Source organism: Brachionichthys hirsutus, chromosome 17, assembly GCF_040956055.1.
Source record: "Brachionichthys hirsutus isolate HB-005 chromosome 17, CSIRO-AGI_Bhir_v1, whole genome shotgun sequence".
In the NCBI taxonomy this organism is placed as follows: domain Eukaryota; kingdom Metazoa; phylum Chordata; class Actinopteri; order Lophiiformes; family Brachionichthyidae; genus Brachionichthys; species Brachionichthys hirsutus.
In genome coordinates, this window is record NC_090913.1 from 10,725,035 (window position 1) to 10,742,968 (window position 17,934).

Here is a 17,934-nt window from a genome sequence, read left to right on the forward strand (position 1 = left end):
AGTTCATCCCTCTTGCTCGGGGGTTTAATGAACGGTTCGTTTAGCGTTAAAGTGAACGGTAGTTTTAGGTTACCCATAACAAAGAACTGGTGTTTCACAGATTTCAGCAACGCGACACCTGCAATTGCACAAGTCCAATTTGTACCTGCTCTGAAGACGCGAACGGTCTGAACACGATGTCCTGACTGTTTGATGCCGACGCGCGATTACACACGATATCGTCTGCAGGCAGGGACCAAGCATCTGTGCTCCATTGTGACTCTGCTCAGGACGTGTTCCAGCGCTTAGTCACACAAATGGCTTCTATTTGATGCTTTGTTTTTTAGTCTGCAGAAGAAAGACAAGAGAATTGTTCATGAGAGATCTTTTTAATTGTTCCCATGAGTAATACGACCCCCCCCCCCCGATCTGAGGAATAGAAAGCAGCGCGAGGGCATTGACTAAGGTGTCTAAATGTGAGACTCGATATGGCTCCTATTAGATGAGCAAATGTGTCTCTCTGAATGCATAATGCGTGGCTGCCAGATGAAAGGAATTGACTTGTTTTGGTACAAAGGAAGGGCATTGATGAACAAGGTGGCGTCCTGCGGAGACCTAAATGAATACACTGTGAAGTTTGGATTTATATGCAATTTGCTATTTTCTGAGCACCACTTCATTGAAAGCAAAATGCGAAATGGGCGAGACTGAAACGCTACATCGTCCTCAGGGGTTCAAAGCATTCCCAGTCTGCCATCCCTATCTTAAATGATCATACAAGCACTGGGCGTCTGTTTCTGTCTGCCCCCCCCCCCCCCCCCCCCGCATGTCTTGAAAACATGAAGGAGATCATGTGAAGCAGAATATTTATGACTTGGGCATCTGTTTCTTGCTGATATATATATGTACAAATTCACAATTTTCATGCCGACAAGAAATGATCCGTGCTCCCAGGGTGGGAGAAGGAGTAAAGTGTGTTAACAAGAAGATGGAGGTTTCTTTCTAAACATCAGCCTCCATTACAATGTTTTAATAATCCATCCATGCAAATCCATGTCCAAAATACGCCTTTTGTGTATAATCCAGACTCAACTTCTGTGGGATTAGGCTATAGAAAGGGGAAAAATAAATAAACAAGGATAATATACTGCATGAAATATATCAGTCAGTGTTTGTATTTAATCCCCCACTGCGTTTACATTACATCACAGCAAATAGCTGGCCTCTCAAGAGAGAGAGAGAGAGAGAGAGAGAGCTGAAGGAGGTGAAATATAACAGCTCACACTGTATGATGCTGCTGCGTGACAAGAACATATGCACAACAGAATGAATGGAGACCGAGTCTGCATGCTGGGGCAGATTAAATTACAGAATTGTCATGGAATATTCACCTTGACTCCAGCATTTGTCCTGCATATAACAGGTTGAGCAGATTTGATAGCAGTTTAGTAAAGCAATTAGCTTGTTAAATTATTTTAAGGAATAATCAAGCAATGCAATTGTACAAGCGCTGGTAGATTTATAGGATGTCACTTTGTTGGCTTTGGACAGTGCCTCCTGTTTCCAGTCTGTGTGCTAAGCTAACTAGCTGCTGACTGCAGTTAGAACAGTATTTATTATAAGCTACCTTTGTGGGAATATATATATATATATATATATATATATATATATTATACTTCAATAGTGCAACTACATTTTAGTAGCATCAGAAGTTTTGCATTCAGACAAAATTCCGTCAAACTTCTTTGTAATATCTGAAAACACTGCACAATAAGATATTTAAAATATGTATTTTAATCCTCATTATTGACCTCTCCATTCTTTATTTATTTTTATTTTTAACACCTATGGTGAGCAGTCTGTTTACAGCACATTTTGAATGTACTTTTGCGATCCACCCGGGGAGGGGGGGGGGGGGGTTGAACTTCGAACCTGTGAATAACAAAGAGCTTCAAAACACAACCGCGGTTAAGTCAATAGTTAAAAGGTGGAGAAAAAAGGGAAGCGATTGATTTTTGGCTTTGCATGCAGAGAGAAGTGCACTAATCTATTTCAAACATTTTATTTTTTCACTTGCATGCGTGCCCTTAAAGTAACAACACAGATAAATAATGCAGCAATGTTAGCTCTCCAAACAGGTCATTACAGATACAGCACAGTATATTCTTGTGTCATTTAAAAAAAAAGGTAATTACAGAAGCTTTTACAACCGGGGAGCTTTTGCTAAAATAATCTCCTGCCTCGCTGGAGGAAAGAAATTACTATTTTCAGAATACACCTGTTTGTTTTCAGCCTCAGGGGAAATGCCATTTGATTGTTATTTCCATAAATTGACTGTGTTATTTAAAAATGCATTTAAAATGTGTCATTGTATACAGTGTGTGAGAAAATAAAGCTTCATTCTGAAGCCTGGTAATATCAGTCACTTTGTTCTTTTTACACAGAGGGCCATCTTAAGAATGGAGGCATCCGCCCGGCCCCTGGGTGTGAGAAGGAAGGGGGTGGGCAGTGTCTTTACTTGAGGACAACACAGCAGGGTAGATATTGAATTATTCTAATCTCTCTCTGCCTCTGGATTCAGATTCTAGACAGGTTCGGTGGCGGGAGAAACAGATTACTCGGGTTCTCTATTGCTGCAGGCGCGCTACAAATCACCTGGATCTTTCCCTGATCTCCAGCCAGTTTCAGGTTGCAGGGGGAACCTTCATCTTTGGGCGACCGTCACAGGGAAAGGAGAAGCAACTCCCTCGGCGCACCAGTCCCATACCTTTTCCCCAACAACTCTCGACTCCACGTGGACGGGAGAGATCGTCGGCTGCATTTCAGCGTAAAGTGAGTTACGCGGAAACGGGATGAGGAATTTAATCTCAGCCGCTGCACCCTTTGACACCAATAATCCCGCCATCAAGCATTCATCTTCAAATCTGTTCCTACTTTAAAAATAAATTAAACCCAACAGGAAATAAAACTACAGTCAAGCTGCAACATTATGGACTTCTATTCTCCATCACTACAGCCTCCCAATGCAAACGCTGCACATCCACGAGGTCCATCGGGGACTTATACATGACCCACAGCGGCCGGGACTGCAGACGCACGGCGAGATCAAAGTAGAGGAAGCAGCCCTGGGCATCACCTGACCTGAATTCAATTAAAGCTTTACAGGCAGATCAGAGGGGTGAGACTTAACAGAGAGAGCGAAAGGGAAACGGCTGCTTCAGATACCCGACATTGTAGAACAAACCTGGGAGCCAGAAAGAGGGGAGACCAAATGAGGAGAGAGAGAGATGAAACATTACAGACTCACGCTCTGACACAAAGGCTCAATCTTACCCTCCTTCACACAACCACACACACACACACACACACCATACCCATGTCTCCTTCGTTTACTCAGCCTGTAGGCAAATGTGACTTTAATGAGCCCTTGCTGAATGGACATTAGGCAGGAATTGTCACGCCGGACCGCTGGCTCCACCAGACCCCGAGCTCTGGCATGTTTTTGGCAGCCACTTCACGGCACGGTGTCGGGTTAACCGTTAACCACATGTTAAAGCCGCTTAATGAAGGCTTCTCTGCTGCTCAAGTTGATCATATTAAGAATTACATGGCAGGTTTTCAACAGGGCACGGCAGCGATGAGTTGTGAAATGAGTTCACATTTGTTTAAGAAAAAGGAAAAGTGCTATGGGTTTGGTTGGCTGTTTCAAAATCCAAATTGCAGGCACCCCCCCCCCCCCCCCCCCACTGAGATGTGCATGCAGCAATGCGTGACGTCATAGCCGTGATTCGCGATGTCAGTATCATTTTGGGGAGATTTGATTGGCACGGCAGTTTTGAGTGTTTGAAATGCGTAAATGTAAAACATTTCTCTGCACTTTTAGTGTCGTGTTATTCTCAAACAGGTTACACCACATTTAGCATCTAAATACACGTGATTCTGTAAAGGCTGGGGGGGGGGGGGATTAAACAACAATAATCCACGTTGCTGTGCGTTCAGTATCCGAAATGGGATTATCTGCGTGACAACGAGATAAATGGAGCGTCACAACAAATCATTCAGTAAACAAACAACAACAAAGACATCACTTTCTCTTTTAAGTTCCACTCACTCCGCCCCTCTCCATTACTGTCACCCCCCCCCCCCCCCTCCACCCGTATCGGTCCTCCTATCGTGATTGCGATATTTACGACTTCACCTGAAGGCAGCAACAGCGTGCGCTCCACCTGATCCACAGTGGAGGAGAGGACGAAGGCAAACCTCAGCCTGCGGCTCCGTTAGAAGGCTGCAAAGTGGGGGGGCCGGAGCGCAACGGGGGGGTTGGGACACGACGAGGGGCGGTGGAGGATCCTAAAAGAACAGAAGGACTAAAAAGATGCTTGCAGACAATATGTTCCGACTAACCGGCAGGATTTCTGCGGAGTGACGCGACGGACGGCCGCCCAGCTGGCTCCGGTAAGTAGCTTTGAATCGAACTATACGAGGCTGAGATTCGAACAATGACTCATAAAACTTTGTTCGCGACTCGACTTTTACTCAGAAGAAAAACGACCCCCCCCTGTCTGACTTGTGCAAATGCATCCAAATACTGTGCACACAAATGCGCACGGTTTACGCACTCGCGCGCGCTGGCGCACACACACCGCAAGCGCACAGGAGCGGCGCCGTGGCTTTCTGTCTGCGCGCCAGATGCAAGCGCTGCAGTCCCGGACAAGAACAGTGAGACAGCGCCATCAGACGCGCAGCGGCCACGCTCCCGCGGCCATTTGTGAGAATAATGACACTATGAGCATATATTGCTGGTATACAAAAGTTACGCACGAGGAAGCTTTTATTGGAGATGTTATTCTCATATTTATCTCCTTCAAGGACGAACGGAGCTACGATTTCGCTCTCAAAAATAAAGCTGATCTACATTTTACGCATACATCAAAAGGATGTGAATTCACGGGTCAGGTTTCAGGAGAGTGAGCATTAATTGCAGTGTAAATGAAGCTGTTTTTATAGTGTTGGGTTGTTAACAACAGCTTCAGGGTTATTTCAAGGCTTTTTTTTCATATTTTTTTTTGCACAAAAACAAAATCACAAAGTGGTTTGAGCTGCATGTGATGAGGCGAGTATTGGATTGAGGTCGGTTCCTTATGAATGGAACAGTATTTTTCCCTTTCCCTCCCCTCAAATCAGTTTGTTTTACTATAACAATAATGAAGATGAAGGTAAAGTAGACAGAATTCAACTTTCAAACGCCACAGCGTTTAACTTACATTATACAAACAGTCAAAAATCATACGGAGACCGCAATAAACATGCCTCAACCAAGTTTAAATAAAGTATACATTTAGGAAAGGCTTTGCTGTAAGTGACCCGATGGATATAAAACAAATCTAGATTTAGTTGAGTGGATCCTCATGGTAGTTAAAAAAAAATACAAATGTATAAATACTCGGCGGAATTCTGGTTCCCAGCGGAAAGGTTTTTATCCTGTTCCCAACCGGTAAGTAGTTCCGGACGTGCGCGGCGCGGAGAGATACCGTTCAGCTCCAAGTGTGGGAGAGAAAGAAAGGGAAGCAGTGAGGGGGGAGGGAGGGAGAGAGAGAGAGAGAGAGAGAGAGAGACTGCCTGTCGGTGGTGGATGGAGGAGCGGAGAGGAGACTGCTCCACGTAGTACCATGCCGAGATTCGGACTCGTAAAACCGCACAGAAAACCTCCTAGTATGCGACATTAGGAAAAGAAAGAGGTACGTGAGTCGTCCTTTGTGCATTCCGTGGTCTATTTATTTATTTGTTTGAACTTGGCGGAGGTTTTGACTTCTACACCTTTGAATCTTTTACAAAGTTAGATCTGCTTTTGTGAAGCCGCCGCCGCTGCTCTCTGTCCGCCTCGAAGGAACTTTGAGCCGAGCAGAACTGTCGGAATGTCTATTTTATTTTGGTGACGCATTTGCCTGTGATGTTTAGAAACCATTCGGGCACGAGATTGTGGATTCTTTTGGGCTATCTTTGCAGAAATGCGGACTGTGTCCCCCCCCCCAAGCACACGGCTTCTATAGTTTCTTTAGTTGGGGGATGGGGTTTGAAATAAAACAGTCGCGAGGCTCCTAACTTTTTATTTTTCCTCCAATATATGTATATATATTTTATTGATTCTTAAGATGCTGATAAGGTTGCACACAAACTAAATGTAAATTCATGTAATTCGCTGCTTGTGAAAAAGATAAATTTAACTTTTACTCCCGAGATACTCGGATTCCCTTTTTTCCCCACAGTTGTCTCCAAAAAGCAGATGGTGCTTTTGTGAGCGACCTGCAAGGCGGACACTTCGGCTTTTACAGCGACTCTTGTCACTTATTAACCCCGCATTAATCATCAAGTAACCAAACCCAGCTCGGTCCGATACGCCAAAAGTAAATAACGTGGCTCTTTATGAGCAACACTCCTGCACAGATGGCAACATGCACGGACTCCCACGCAGCAGAGATGCTGTAAAGCTGCAGGGAATTGCATGAATCTGCACATTTTTAAAAATCTAACTCGAGGTCGTCGCTGCCGTTAACAGCGACCGCAGCTCGGTGGAACGGAGAAGGAGAATAGAATGATCAAGTCAGTGCATTACATAGTTGTAACTGCTGGTACACATTCTTAGGATGACTGGTGGAAGAGCAGATAAGTCGTCTTATTGCATGTTGCATGAATATATGTTTTGCTACCAGAAGGACATGTAAGAGTTTTATGTTTTCCCATTCTCCGTTATCTTCTCTGAGCTCATTAAGCTTGTGTCTTAAAAAAAGAAATTAGGCTCCTTTGTTATGAAGAAGCGAGTTTGCGTTTGGCTTTGTGCAGAGAGGGGGGGGGGGGGGGGCAGTGCAGACTTTTTCCTCATCACCCAACTGGCTGTTCTGATTTATCTTGCCTCCACATGGAACCTATTTAACCATTTATCAGCCAAGCTATCGGTTGAAACTTTATTTAAAGGAGCCTGAACAGAAACATGATGCAATTGTGCATCGTAGCACGGAGAGTCATGTTTTTCTTTCTGCTTGCAGGTGATTCTGTGGAGACCACGGTACGGAAATGGGGAGGCACTTGGTTCCACTGCTTCTGCTGCTCCTGCAGCTCCTCCCTGGCTGTGCCGGGAACCAACGGACCCCGAGGGCCACCTCCATGCAGTTTACCCACCCTGTTTACAACGCCACAATTTACGAGAACTCTGCTGCGAAGACTTACTTGGAGACTCACACCAAGATGGGGATCTATATCTCGGATCCAGCCTGGGAGATACGGTACAAAATCATCTCTGGGGACAACGAGAACTTATTCAAAGCAGAGGACTACCTGCTGGGAGATTTTAGTTTTTTGCGGATACGGACCAAAGGAGGCAGCACTGCCATTCTGAACCGGGAGGTGAAAGACCACTATGTGCTGACTGTGAAAGCTTCAGAGAGGAGCAGCGACGTGGAGTGTCGCGCAAGAGTTAAGGTGCAGGTACTGGACACAAACGATCTCAGGCCTCTGTTCTCACCAACCTCCTATAGCATCTCTCTGCCGGAGAACACGGCCATACGCACCAGCGTCGCCAAGGTCACGGCAACGGACGCCGATATCGGTACGAATGGAGAATACTACTACAGTTTCCGAGAGTGGACAGACATGTTTGCAGTCCATCCGACGAGTGGCGTGGTGACTCTGACCGGCAAACTCGACTTCTCCGAGACAAAGCTGTACGAGTTGGAGATCCTAGCGGTGGATAGAGGGATGAAGCTGTATGGCAGCAGCGGCTTCAGCAGCATGGCTAAACTCACGGTGAGGGTGGGGCAGGCCAATGAATACGCTCCTGTCGTCACCGCAGTGACTTTGGCCCCCTCCGATGCCGACCGCGACCCCACTTACGCTATTGTGACAGTTGAGGATAATGACCATGGACCAAATGGAGAAATAGCATCGTTGAGCATCGTGGCCGGTGACCCGCTTCAGCAGTTCAAGGCTGCGAGAACCAGCCCCGGGAGCAAGGAGTATAAAATAAAAGCTGTCAGAGACGTAGATTGGGAAAGCCAGCCTTTCGGATATAACCTGACTTTACAGGCGAAGGACAAAGGCAGCCCTCCTCAGTTCTCATCTGTCAAATTGGTACATGTCACGTCGGCGCAGTTCAAAGTGGGCCCTCCTGTGTTTGAAAAGGCCATCTACAAAGTCAACCTGAGCGAATTTGCTCCCTTTCATACACCTGTCACTATGGTAACAGCCATGCCAAAGTATCCAGAGACAAAATATACTTTTAGGCATCAAACCGACAGGAGCTGGTTTTCTATCAATCCAGATACTGGCTTAATCACCACTGCAGGACCGATCAACGCCGCGTCCTCCCCACGATTTGAGCTGGATGTGATCACTACTGACAAAAAAGCGGCAACGAAAGTGATCGTTGACGTGACTGATGTCAATAACAACGCGCCCGAGTTTCAGCAGACGTCTTACAAGGCCACCGTCGACGAGAATGTGCCCACAGGGACCAGCGTGGTAACGGTTAAAGCCACCGATCTCGACCGAGGTGAGAACGGCTACGTGACCTACAGCGTCACCAATCTGAGCCCTCAGCCGTTCGTCATAGACTACTTCTCCGGCGTCATCAGCACCTCAGAGGTCCTAGATTACGAGCTCATGCCGAGGATTTATAATCTCAGAGTGAGAGCGTCAGATTGGGGATCCCCCTTCCGGAGAGAGGTGGAGGCATCGGTCACCATAACATTGAATAACCTGAACGACAACAAGCCCCTGTTCGAGAACATAGATTGCGAAGCGACCGTGCCGAGAGATCACGACGTCGGAGAGCAGATAACGACGGTGTCCGCCATAGATGCCGACGAACTGCAGCTGGTTCGGTACAATATTAAAGCTGGCAATGATCTCGATCTGTTTGAAATGAACCCAAACTCCGGGGTGCTTTCACTGAAGCACACGCTGAGCGAGGGCGAGGCAGCTAAAGCGTCCCATCATAGCTTGCAGATCACTGCAACGGACGGGGAACACGAGACTCGGCCAATGATCATGAACATAACGGTCGTCACGGCTCGCAAGCCCGTCCAGTTGAAGTGCGTGGAGACTGGCGTCGCCACCATGTTGGCTGAAAAGCTGCTTCAAGGCAGCAAGATCCACACGCAAACCGAGCCAGACGACAACTTTATCGACATTCACTCGGTGAACCGGTACCCCCCCCAGTTTGAAGAGTCTTTCCCCAGCGTCATTGAAGTGAGAGAGGATCTCCCTCTCAGGGCCCGGATTGTCCATTTAGGCGCCACGGATGCAGACAGTGGCTTCAATGCGAAACTTGTGTACGTGATTTCAGGAGGCGATGCAGAAAGTCGCTTCGTAGTCGATATGGAAAGCGGCTGGCTCTTGGTTTATTCTCCTCTTGACAGGGAAATAAGAGACTATTACACCCTTAACATCACGGTTTATGACCTCGGGATACCCCAGAAGTCCTCGTCCCGCCTCTTGGGCGTTAAGATCCTCGACGCTAATGACAACAGGCCTCAATTTCTGCAAGATTCCTATTTGGTTCGAATAAGTGAGAATACTCCCGTCGGGACCGAAATTATACAAGTGGATTCCACGGACAAAGATCAAGGAGATAACGGAGTGGTGAAGTATTTGATCTTGGGAGGCACGGATCATTTCTCCATCCACGAGGAGACCGGCGTGGTGACCGTGACAAAGCCGTTGGACCGTGAGCTGCAGCCAGTTTACATCTTGAAGATTGCAGCGCACGACCAGGCAGTGAACGAGCCTCAGCTGGTGTCAACGGTGCCGCTCAAAATTACTTTGGAAGACGTGAACGATAACCCTCCTAAATTTGTCCCTCCTAATTACCGCCTGAAGGTGAGGGAAGATGTTCCGATCGGGACTGTAGTCATGTGGCTGGAGGCTCATGATCCCGACATGGGACCTTCCAGTCAGGTACGATACAGCCTTGTCGACAACGGCGATGGGAACTTCGAAGTGGACAAACTCAGCGGCGCCCTGCGGATTGTGCAAAGTTTAGATTACGAGACAAAACAGGTTTACAATCTGATGGCTAAAGCTAAAGACAAAGGGAAACCCACGTCCTTGTCGTCGACCTGTTTCGTCGAGGTGACTGTGGTAGATGTCAACGAGAATTTGTACAGGCCCTTGTTCAGGTCGTTTGTGGAAAAAGGATATATAAAAGAGGACGCACTAGCTGGGACTTCTGTGATGACTGTAAGAGCTGAAGACGAAGACAAAGGGCAAGATGGAGAGATCCGATACTCCATACGGGACGGATCCGGCCTGGGGATATTTACCATCAATGAGGAAACAGGTGAGTTTCTCCTTTCAGTGCCGCTTCAGTGCATTGTGCAGCTTGGAATAATTAAATGTCTTAATGTTTTAAGGCAATTGAAGTTTATTCAACCATTTAAGATTGTGAATTGAAGTAAATGGAGTCTCCTCGGAGAGGGGGAAGGCCCCTGATTCCAGACATTTTTCCATTTTGGGTGCCTTGAGGGCAGGAAAAGACGGACCGTCTACGTCGCAGACATGTGGGCATTCCTGACCGGTTACTGCAGTGAAAAGATTCACCTCCTTCAGCCACAGACGCCTTCTCACTCGACAAATAGTATTCTAAAAAAATTCCCAGTTTGGAAAAGGCTAACATATTTCACATAATAACATTTTACCCAAATGGTTTCGGTAACACATTTTTAATGCTTTTGGTTTCTAATTATTTTGAAGAAAATATGTTAATTTATGCTTTGCTGCCTGGAACGATTTTAACAGCTGACTCAAATTAGCTCAAAATAAGCGGTCTGGAAAAACCTAGCAAACGCCTGCTATGGCTGTTTCGGCCTTGGCTCACTGCCCTCCTTTTTTTTTTTTAACTTGGTAACCACATTCTCAAGCAGCTTAATGTGGCTTTTTTTGGTGAAATTCTTCTCTGCATTATGCAAGTTTAAAGTCTAAATGAGGCAGTGAAACTTAATGCATAATGCATTGATTTCACTCGGCGTATGGAACCTCGAAGGTTCATATCTACATAAGAAAGCTGGAATTACAGTTTATTACTCAGCTGCAGACTTTTGATTTTGTAAAAGTGATTAATATCTTTAATGTTTGGTGAATTATTCAGGATGTTAACAGGGAGTCTCCTTGTGGAAATAAGATTCTTTTGATTTGCATGTTTAGCATAATGAGGCGGAGCCTCGGTGTGTACGGTGTTTGTTTTTATAGGTATTTGTTTTGAAATGACATTTATTGTGATGTGATCTTTAAAGTTTGAACTGACAAGTGTTCAGTGTTATTGTAGCTCTCTTTTAATGTTAAAATGCCATTGTATACAGCGTGCCCTGTCCAGTTCTAACTCAAGATCCTCTTCGGGGAACAGAATTGGGAAGCGTCGTCTGATCTTCTACTTAATCCCAGAGGCCTATATTATGTGATTATCAGGAGGTGCAATGATAGGATTGCCCCGGGCTGGGTACCGTTATTATGGATTACATCTGAAATACAGCCGAGGAGGTAATGTTCCTATGATTTCACTAGTTGAAGGGTGCAGTATTTAAGGCTACCATATGCATTTAAAATATTCTGCCTCCAAAAGGAAAATGTAAGCATGGGCTATATACTCATTGCTGCAGCTGCATGTTGTGGACCTTAACCAGAATGTTTTTAATATGCTTTAAAATTAGAAAACAAATGAGAAAGCAGTGTGAGGAAAAAAGCCAGGAGCCACACACCTTCAGTTATGGAATTTGTGGGATGGAGCGAGGGAAGACTTTTCCTGTTTTACTTGATGCTTGTAATTCCAAACCCTCACAGTATTGGTGTTTAGGAGAGCATCATCCAGTTGTATGGTTTTTATCTATTTTACATACACATTATATTAATGTAAATCACAATTCTGTGGCTACTACCAAAAAAGTTTCTGTTTAAAGCATCTGATTTTCCAGTGGCTGATGTGCAAAAAGGAAAAGAAGCCATGTTGTTATTTGTAAGTTATTTGCTTGTGATATATATAATCTGGAGCTCTTATGAAAAGACACTTAATGTGGTTTTATATTCCTAGAAGCAGGATCATTTGGATGAAAACAGTATATAAATTAAAATAAATTTTTCGGTTCTATTTTCTTTCCATTGATTTTAGAGTAGGTGTAGTCTGCAACTTTCCTTTCACCAAATGTTGGAGGGTGGGACTTTAAAATCACTTCAGGCTACATATGTAGTATTTGTGCAAATAAAAAAAAATGAAGTTGACAGTAACTTGATTTTAAGCCAAACATTGTAATAGCCCACGGGTGTGTGTGTGTGTGTGTGTGTGGAGGGGGGGCAGTTAACTATATTTATATACTGTATCTTACATGTTTGGGCTCGATCTCGTAGCTACACCAATCCATCCACTGTCTCCCCAGTTTGGAGACGTTTTTAGGTTTTCCCCGTCCTTTTCTCCACCCCCACATCCCACGTCTGCCTTAGCAACAGAACTCTGATGTGCAATAAAAGCAGCGCAGACCTGCCTTAAACAAACTGTGACTTTCCACCACCTCCCTCGTGTCCTGTCCAACGCTAGCAGCAACAAATCTGCTAAAAGAAAAGTCAGGTGATTTTTTTGACTTGGGAGCATCAAAAGTGAACTTTGCAATTTGAACAGCTTTACGAGTTCTTGTGTAGAAAAGTTTTTAACATCGGTCTACTCGTGTATGCATCTAACAGTCAACAATTAAGGAATGAGTTGCTATAGGAACCTAAAGTAGTTTGTTTCTATACTGTTTTGTGCTGGGGGAATCATCCACTTAAACTTCTTTAAGGACTTGCATGCCGCAGGTTTACATTTCAGGATCCTATAGGTCAACTGATATGGATCTTTTTCAGGCCTCGAGCCATGTTTTGAAGAGGAAAAAAAAGATTTGCTCCTCCTCATAGAGGTGGTATTTTCTCAGATGAGTTATCATAGCGTGAAAATCGCTTCCTGTTGCAACCCTAGTTAGCAGCTGACTGTGTGGCTGTAATCCAAAGAGCACTGGAGCACATATATGGGTCAGGAGTGCGGAAAGGTTATGAGCATTATAACCTCATGGGCACAGCACACAAATTGCATATAGCCAAAGAAAGAATGCGTCATAAAGGGTCGACCAAACCAAACCCGTTTCAGGTGGACTTTTAGTGCCAGTCAGATGAGCAATAAAACAATTATTTCCAAGGCAAATCCAAGCATGTTTAGATTACTCAAAGTACACCAGACACACCTGAGAGGATAACATGAGCAACTCTTTCAGTTACGACTGTCTGGGATGACTAAACCGATTACAGGCTCTCAGAGACAGTTGCTGCAATATTGGACAATAAGACCTTTTTCAGCAGATTTAAAGAAGCAAACAGGTTGCAGTGTGTGGCTAAAGATGTATGGGATGATTTCTTTGGGGGATCAAGGATAATGATAGCCTGCGGCTCTGCAGGGGATCCAAAAGAATGTAGCAGTCAACCGGCATAGATTACAACACAGGTCGCACTAGCAAGTGAGGGCCGTGTTTCAGCGTACGCTCCAATAAGGAGCGAGACACAACTACCTGCAACTAAAATGTCATCATAGCAAAGCGTGTCTTAGTTTGAAGTGAAATCTTCCAGTCTTATAAGGTGAGACTGCTGGGTCTAGAAATGCAGATGCTCATTGTATAATGTATGCGTTGCCCTTTCTTGTTGGGTAATATATGCATTGCCCTTTCACTCGAAGCAGTTTGAATGCATCCTTTGTGGACACAAAGGAAGCAGTTTAAAAGACAATGGCACAGTCTTTTTTTTTTTTTTTTGGATGTTTTTCATTTCCAGCAAAAAATGCAAGGCTTTTAATTCTTTTTTTTTTCTCCGTCTTTAGGTTAAAGCAAAATGCAAACTTGCAATAATAAACAGGCACGTGCTGGCATCTGTCAGAGTGCGGTGTTCTGTCAGAAATGTGCTATTAACTACCTAAATATTTAAGATAAATTTAGGATTGCAAAGTGACACATGATGCCAAATAGCTTACCCTTGAACGCTGTTACCGTGGCGATTGATCTGGGAATGTGGGATTAAGCTGATTGAAGGTTACTAAATGAAAAATACACTTTTAACGCTCCAGTTAGAAGCATGTTATTCTCTCCATTAAATCTTTGCTTGGGAAGCTTGTTTCTTCATGACTTTGTCGCGTGTTCATTGCTGTCATACTCATATTTTTTGGCGGTAGGCATTCAGAAGCAAATGGTTGTCCCTTGCTGCCTCTCTTATCCCAGTAACTTGTGTGAAAGAGGCTCTTCTGAGATGCTGGGAGGTGAAGCAGGTGAAGGGCACAGCTTCCATTAATTTCCCTTAAGTTAAACTATCCTACCTGAGATAGAGCTTTCTGTAGTTTACAAAGGTAAACCCGTATGGGGTCGATTTCACAGTTGGTTTGTTCGCTCTTGCTTATTCTTACATCTCTAGAATTCTGGCAGTTTTCTCGCACTCATGTTGAAGCTGTTTTCTGATTTGTATTGACTTTTGTTGCGGAACCTTTAGCTGCACTTTGGCCAGTTGCATCCGGTGGAGCAGAGAATGTAGACGGTGTAGAAATGTGAATCAAGTATTCACAGGGCTAGAATGAAGACAGGGCCTGCGTTCCCCTCTCTGTTTGTCTGTGAGTTCAGCTTTAGGAGGAACAGTAACCGCTGCTCACTAACACCCTGATATTGAATCAAGAGTATTGCTCCGAGGCGCGTTCAAAGTGCCTTTGAAATAGCGGCGTTTCCTGTAACAATAGGAGCTTTGTATCTCAAGCCAAGTTGAGTAAAGTCCCAAAAGCTATCTTGACTGGAATTAATAGGCAATTTAAAAAAAAAAAGAGGGAAATAGATGCAACAACTACATGAAAAGATTATTGTCTGTTTCCAATGCTACCTCAACCGTTCATGCACAAATACATTGTTTTAGTCTTTTCTTTTGACTTGAGCTATTCTTACAGTGTGGCTTTCTATCCCACCAAATGGCAAGTGGAAACCCCCCCCAGCAGGGTTACAGCGGCATACAGATTAGGAGCAATCTCCGTCGTCAGCCTGGTGAAATGATTGATTTTGTGTCGATTACCTTCTTTTACTGCAGCTGTTTACAGCCATTCTCCTCTTCCTATTGACAGGATAGCGCAGGAAGCACACGGCGATGCATGCAAGTTAAAAAGCCTGAATGGCTCAGAAGGCCGGGACGTTGAAAGATATACACAGTATAAATACATGCATGCGTACAGCCTCATCTTAAATGACCTCGACACGTGTTTAAAGGTATATTCATCTAGTCCTTATTGATAGCCTTAATTCATAATGAATGCAATTAACGTACAAAGCGAACATTAACCTGCTGATATTTACCCTGCTTCGAATAAAAACTATTTGCCATAATAGTTCAGTGCATAACAGTAGAAATACAGCAACTACAAACATTTAGTAAAATACTCAAATACGAATATTGGAGCGGCTCAGCAAACCAGTAGGCTGAAACTGGTCTGTGCAAACCAATCATCTCTAATGGCGTGAATACATTTGCTTTTGACTTCCATGATAAAATAACCTTTAAGGACTGTAAATACTGTTTGGCTTGGACTAGAACACAACCAGTCACATGGCGCCGAAACGTTGAAATGAATGGCCGAGGCTATGCTTTCAACAACCGCACCCATTTCTGTCTTTGACCATACTTTGACTGTAAAGATTTAAGGCATTAACCTAATACCTTTGAAGCACATATCTTGGCTACAGATGTCTTGGGAGCTTTGAGACGATGTGATATTAAGTTGCTTGGGTAACAGGAAGGCTTAGTTTGGGACCCTTTCTATGACACGAGGTCCTACAATGTCCTTGTGGAATTTAAAACATGTTGCCAGGGCTGTGGAAAGAGAGATGGGGGAGAGAAAGCACTGAGAAAGTTTATGTGCGCCCAGAGGCCTGAGAAGGCTGAGGAATGCGGGGTAGGGGTGAGCGGAATTAGCGGCGCTAGTTCAAAGGAACTGCAGAACGAACGGAGAAATCCTCCTGTGCAATGAACTTCCTGCACACAGTCGCAGCATTTTGGCTTAATTGCTAATTCCCAAAGCAACAATTAGCAAAACAACACAAAGACAGTCTGGATTTTTGCGAGTCTTGACAATACACGCACTGTCCAGGGCTCTAATTTATACATTCAGCACCTTGTCACATTCAACAGTTTGAAGTCGAAAGCAAATCTCACCCTCGTCACGCTGCGCCTTCGCTTGTGATGGCGAGCGTGCGGAGAATCAATTCAATGTGTATCTTGTGCAAGACATTCCTTTCAAGTGCGCACATATGCAGAACACACGCCTGGCGGCGTCGATAATTAGTGATCCTTTGATTGTCTGAAGACGCCACCGCCATGCCTCTGCGCTCAAGTAACTTTGAAGAGAAACGCCAGAGGGAAAAGAAAACAGAAAGCAAATCTGGCCTTGCACGGCCTGATTGAAACTATTCAGCCAAAGGGAGCGCTAGCGTTTCCTATTGTGAGCTCTTTCACGCATTTTAGTCTATTTTTGAGGCTCATCAGAGACAAACATTGTGTCTCAGTTTCCTGGTCACCTCCTTGCGCATTCACGATCACCTCCTCTCCTGTCTTCACGGCAACCTCTTACAGCTTCACCTTTTCAATCACCAATCTGTTACTTCAAACCTCTTATCTTAAGAGGAGTTGCCCAGACGAAAACAGGCACCGAATATAAATGCCCCTAAAGATTTCAACCCGCAGCCTGATTGCTGCGACTGTGCGACACAACTTCACCCCGGGCTGTGGTGGTTTACGGTTACGGTATGAAATCTTATCATACCATAAATAATAATTATTGTAATAACAGTACAAGGCTGTGATATTTTCATGCACGATTATCTAGTCATCTTCTTTACCTCTAACTCCCTCTTTTGCGGGCGTCTTTAAACATTTATCTTCCTCTCCTTATGTGTCTCTCCTCAGGACAGTTCGCCCGAGCATCTTTGTTTCTTATTTATGCCCAACATTTTCAGTTTTCTCTGTTTTCCACTGCAAACTTTCAGCTTCAGCAATATCATAAATTAGTCAGTACTGTGATTTCATTTTGAAACAATTATGTGAACATTACCGTGTTAAATCTTTTGGCTCATAGTTTCTCTAAACGTTTAGCTGTGTCTCTTGGTTTATCGTCGACTCTAAGCTACAGTACAAGTTTGCTTAAGCAGTTCTAATTTGCATTCTTGGAAATACAGTTGCTATTTTTCTTTCTGGCTTTGGGAGAATTCGGGGAGCTACCTATTTTCCTTTGCCTGTCTAACTCTTCTTATTACATGCCTAGAGCTTAATTAAGAGCGCTATAATAATGACTAATGACAAGAGAAGATAACCGGCCCAAAACGCAGGAAACAAAAAAGTAAAGCAGGGACATAGAATAAAGAGCTTTATCCTCAAATGCCCCTTCTGTGTTAAATTGGAGGATTGGGGCATTATCTCTAGTCACTTTTTTAACCCAGGCAATTTGTTTGGCCGCTCTCAATGACACTCCTTTGCAATTCATCACGTTACAGCGTATGAACAAAGGCAGCAGCGACACCACAGATGGCTTACATAAACCATTGAAACCATTGAAATGGATTCTGATGTGGAGGCGCCACTGGCTGGAGCCCCAGCAACTCTGCGTCTGGAGTCGCATTACCCATATACAGCAACGATACGGGTGTGTCTGTACCGTGATTCGCATTTATTAGTTCCGGATATTAAGAAAATCATGTTGAAATAATGTTAGTGTAGGTAGGCGTTATCTTTAACACCTGTGGACTTTGCCTCTGGCTTTCCTTAATCAATGATGAGACTACAGCTGAACTGGTTCCGTCTCTGTCTTGCTGTCGTTGTCCGATCCTTCATTTTAAACCAATCCTACCCATCCTCCACTCTCCAATTAGCCCGTGTCAG

General features: G+C 44.4%; 1 protein-coding gene across 1 annotated transcript in view; it reads left to right on the plus strand.

Annotated features, from left to right (window-relative positions):
- The first annotated feature begins 5,652 nt into the window (after nucleotides 1–5,652).
- The window catches only part of fat1a (FAT atypical cadherin 1a), a 51,931-nt gene continuing 39,649 nt past the window's right edge, over nucleotides 5,653–17,934 (plus strand). Inside the window, exons 1-2 of the mRNA XM_068751329.1 lie at nucleotides 5,653–5,717; nucleotides 7,023–10,312. Of these exons, the coding sequence (XP_068607430.1) occupies nucleotides 7,051–10,312 (3,262 nt within the window). The 5' untranslated portion in view covers nucleotides 5,653–5,717; nucleotides 7,023–7,050. The remainder of the gene's footprint in view (nucleotides 5,718–7,022; nucleotides 10,313–17,934) is intronic.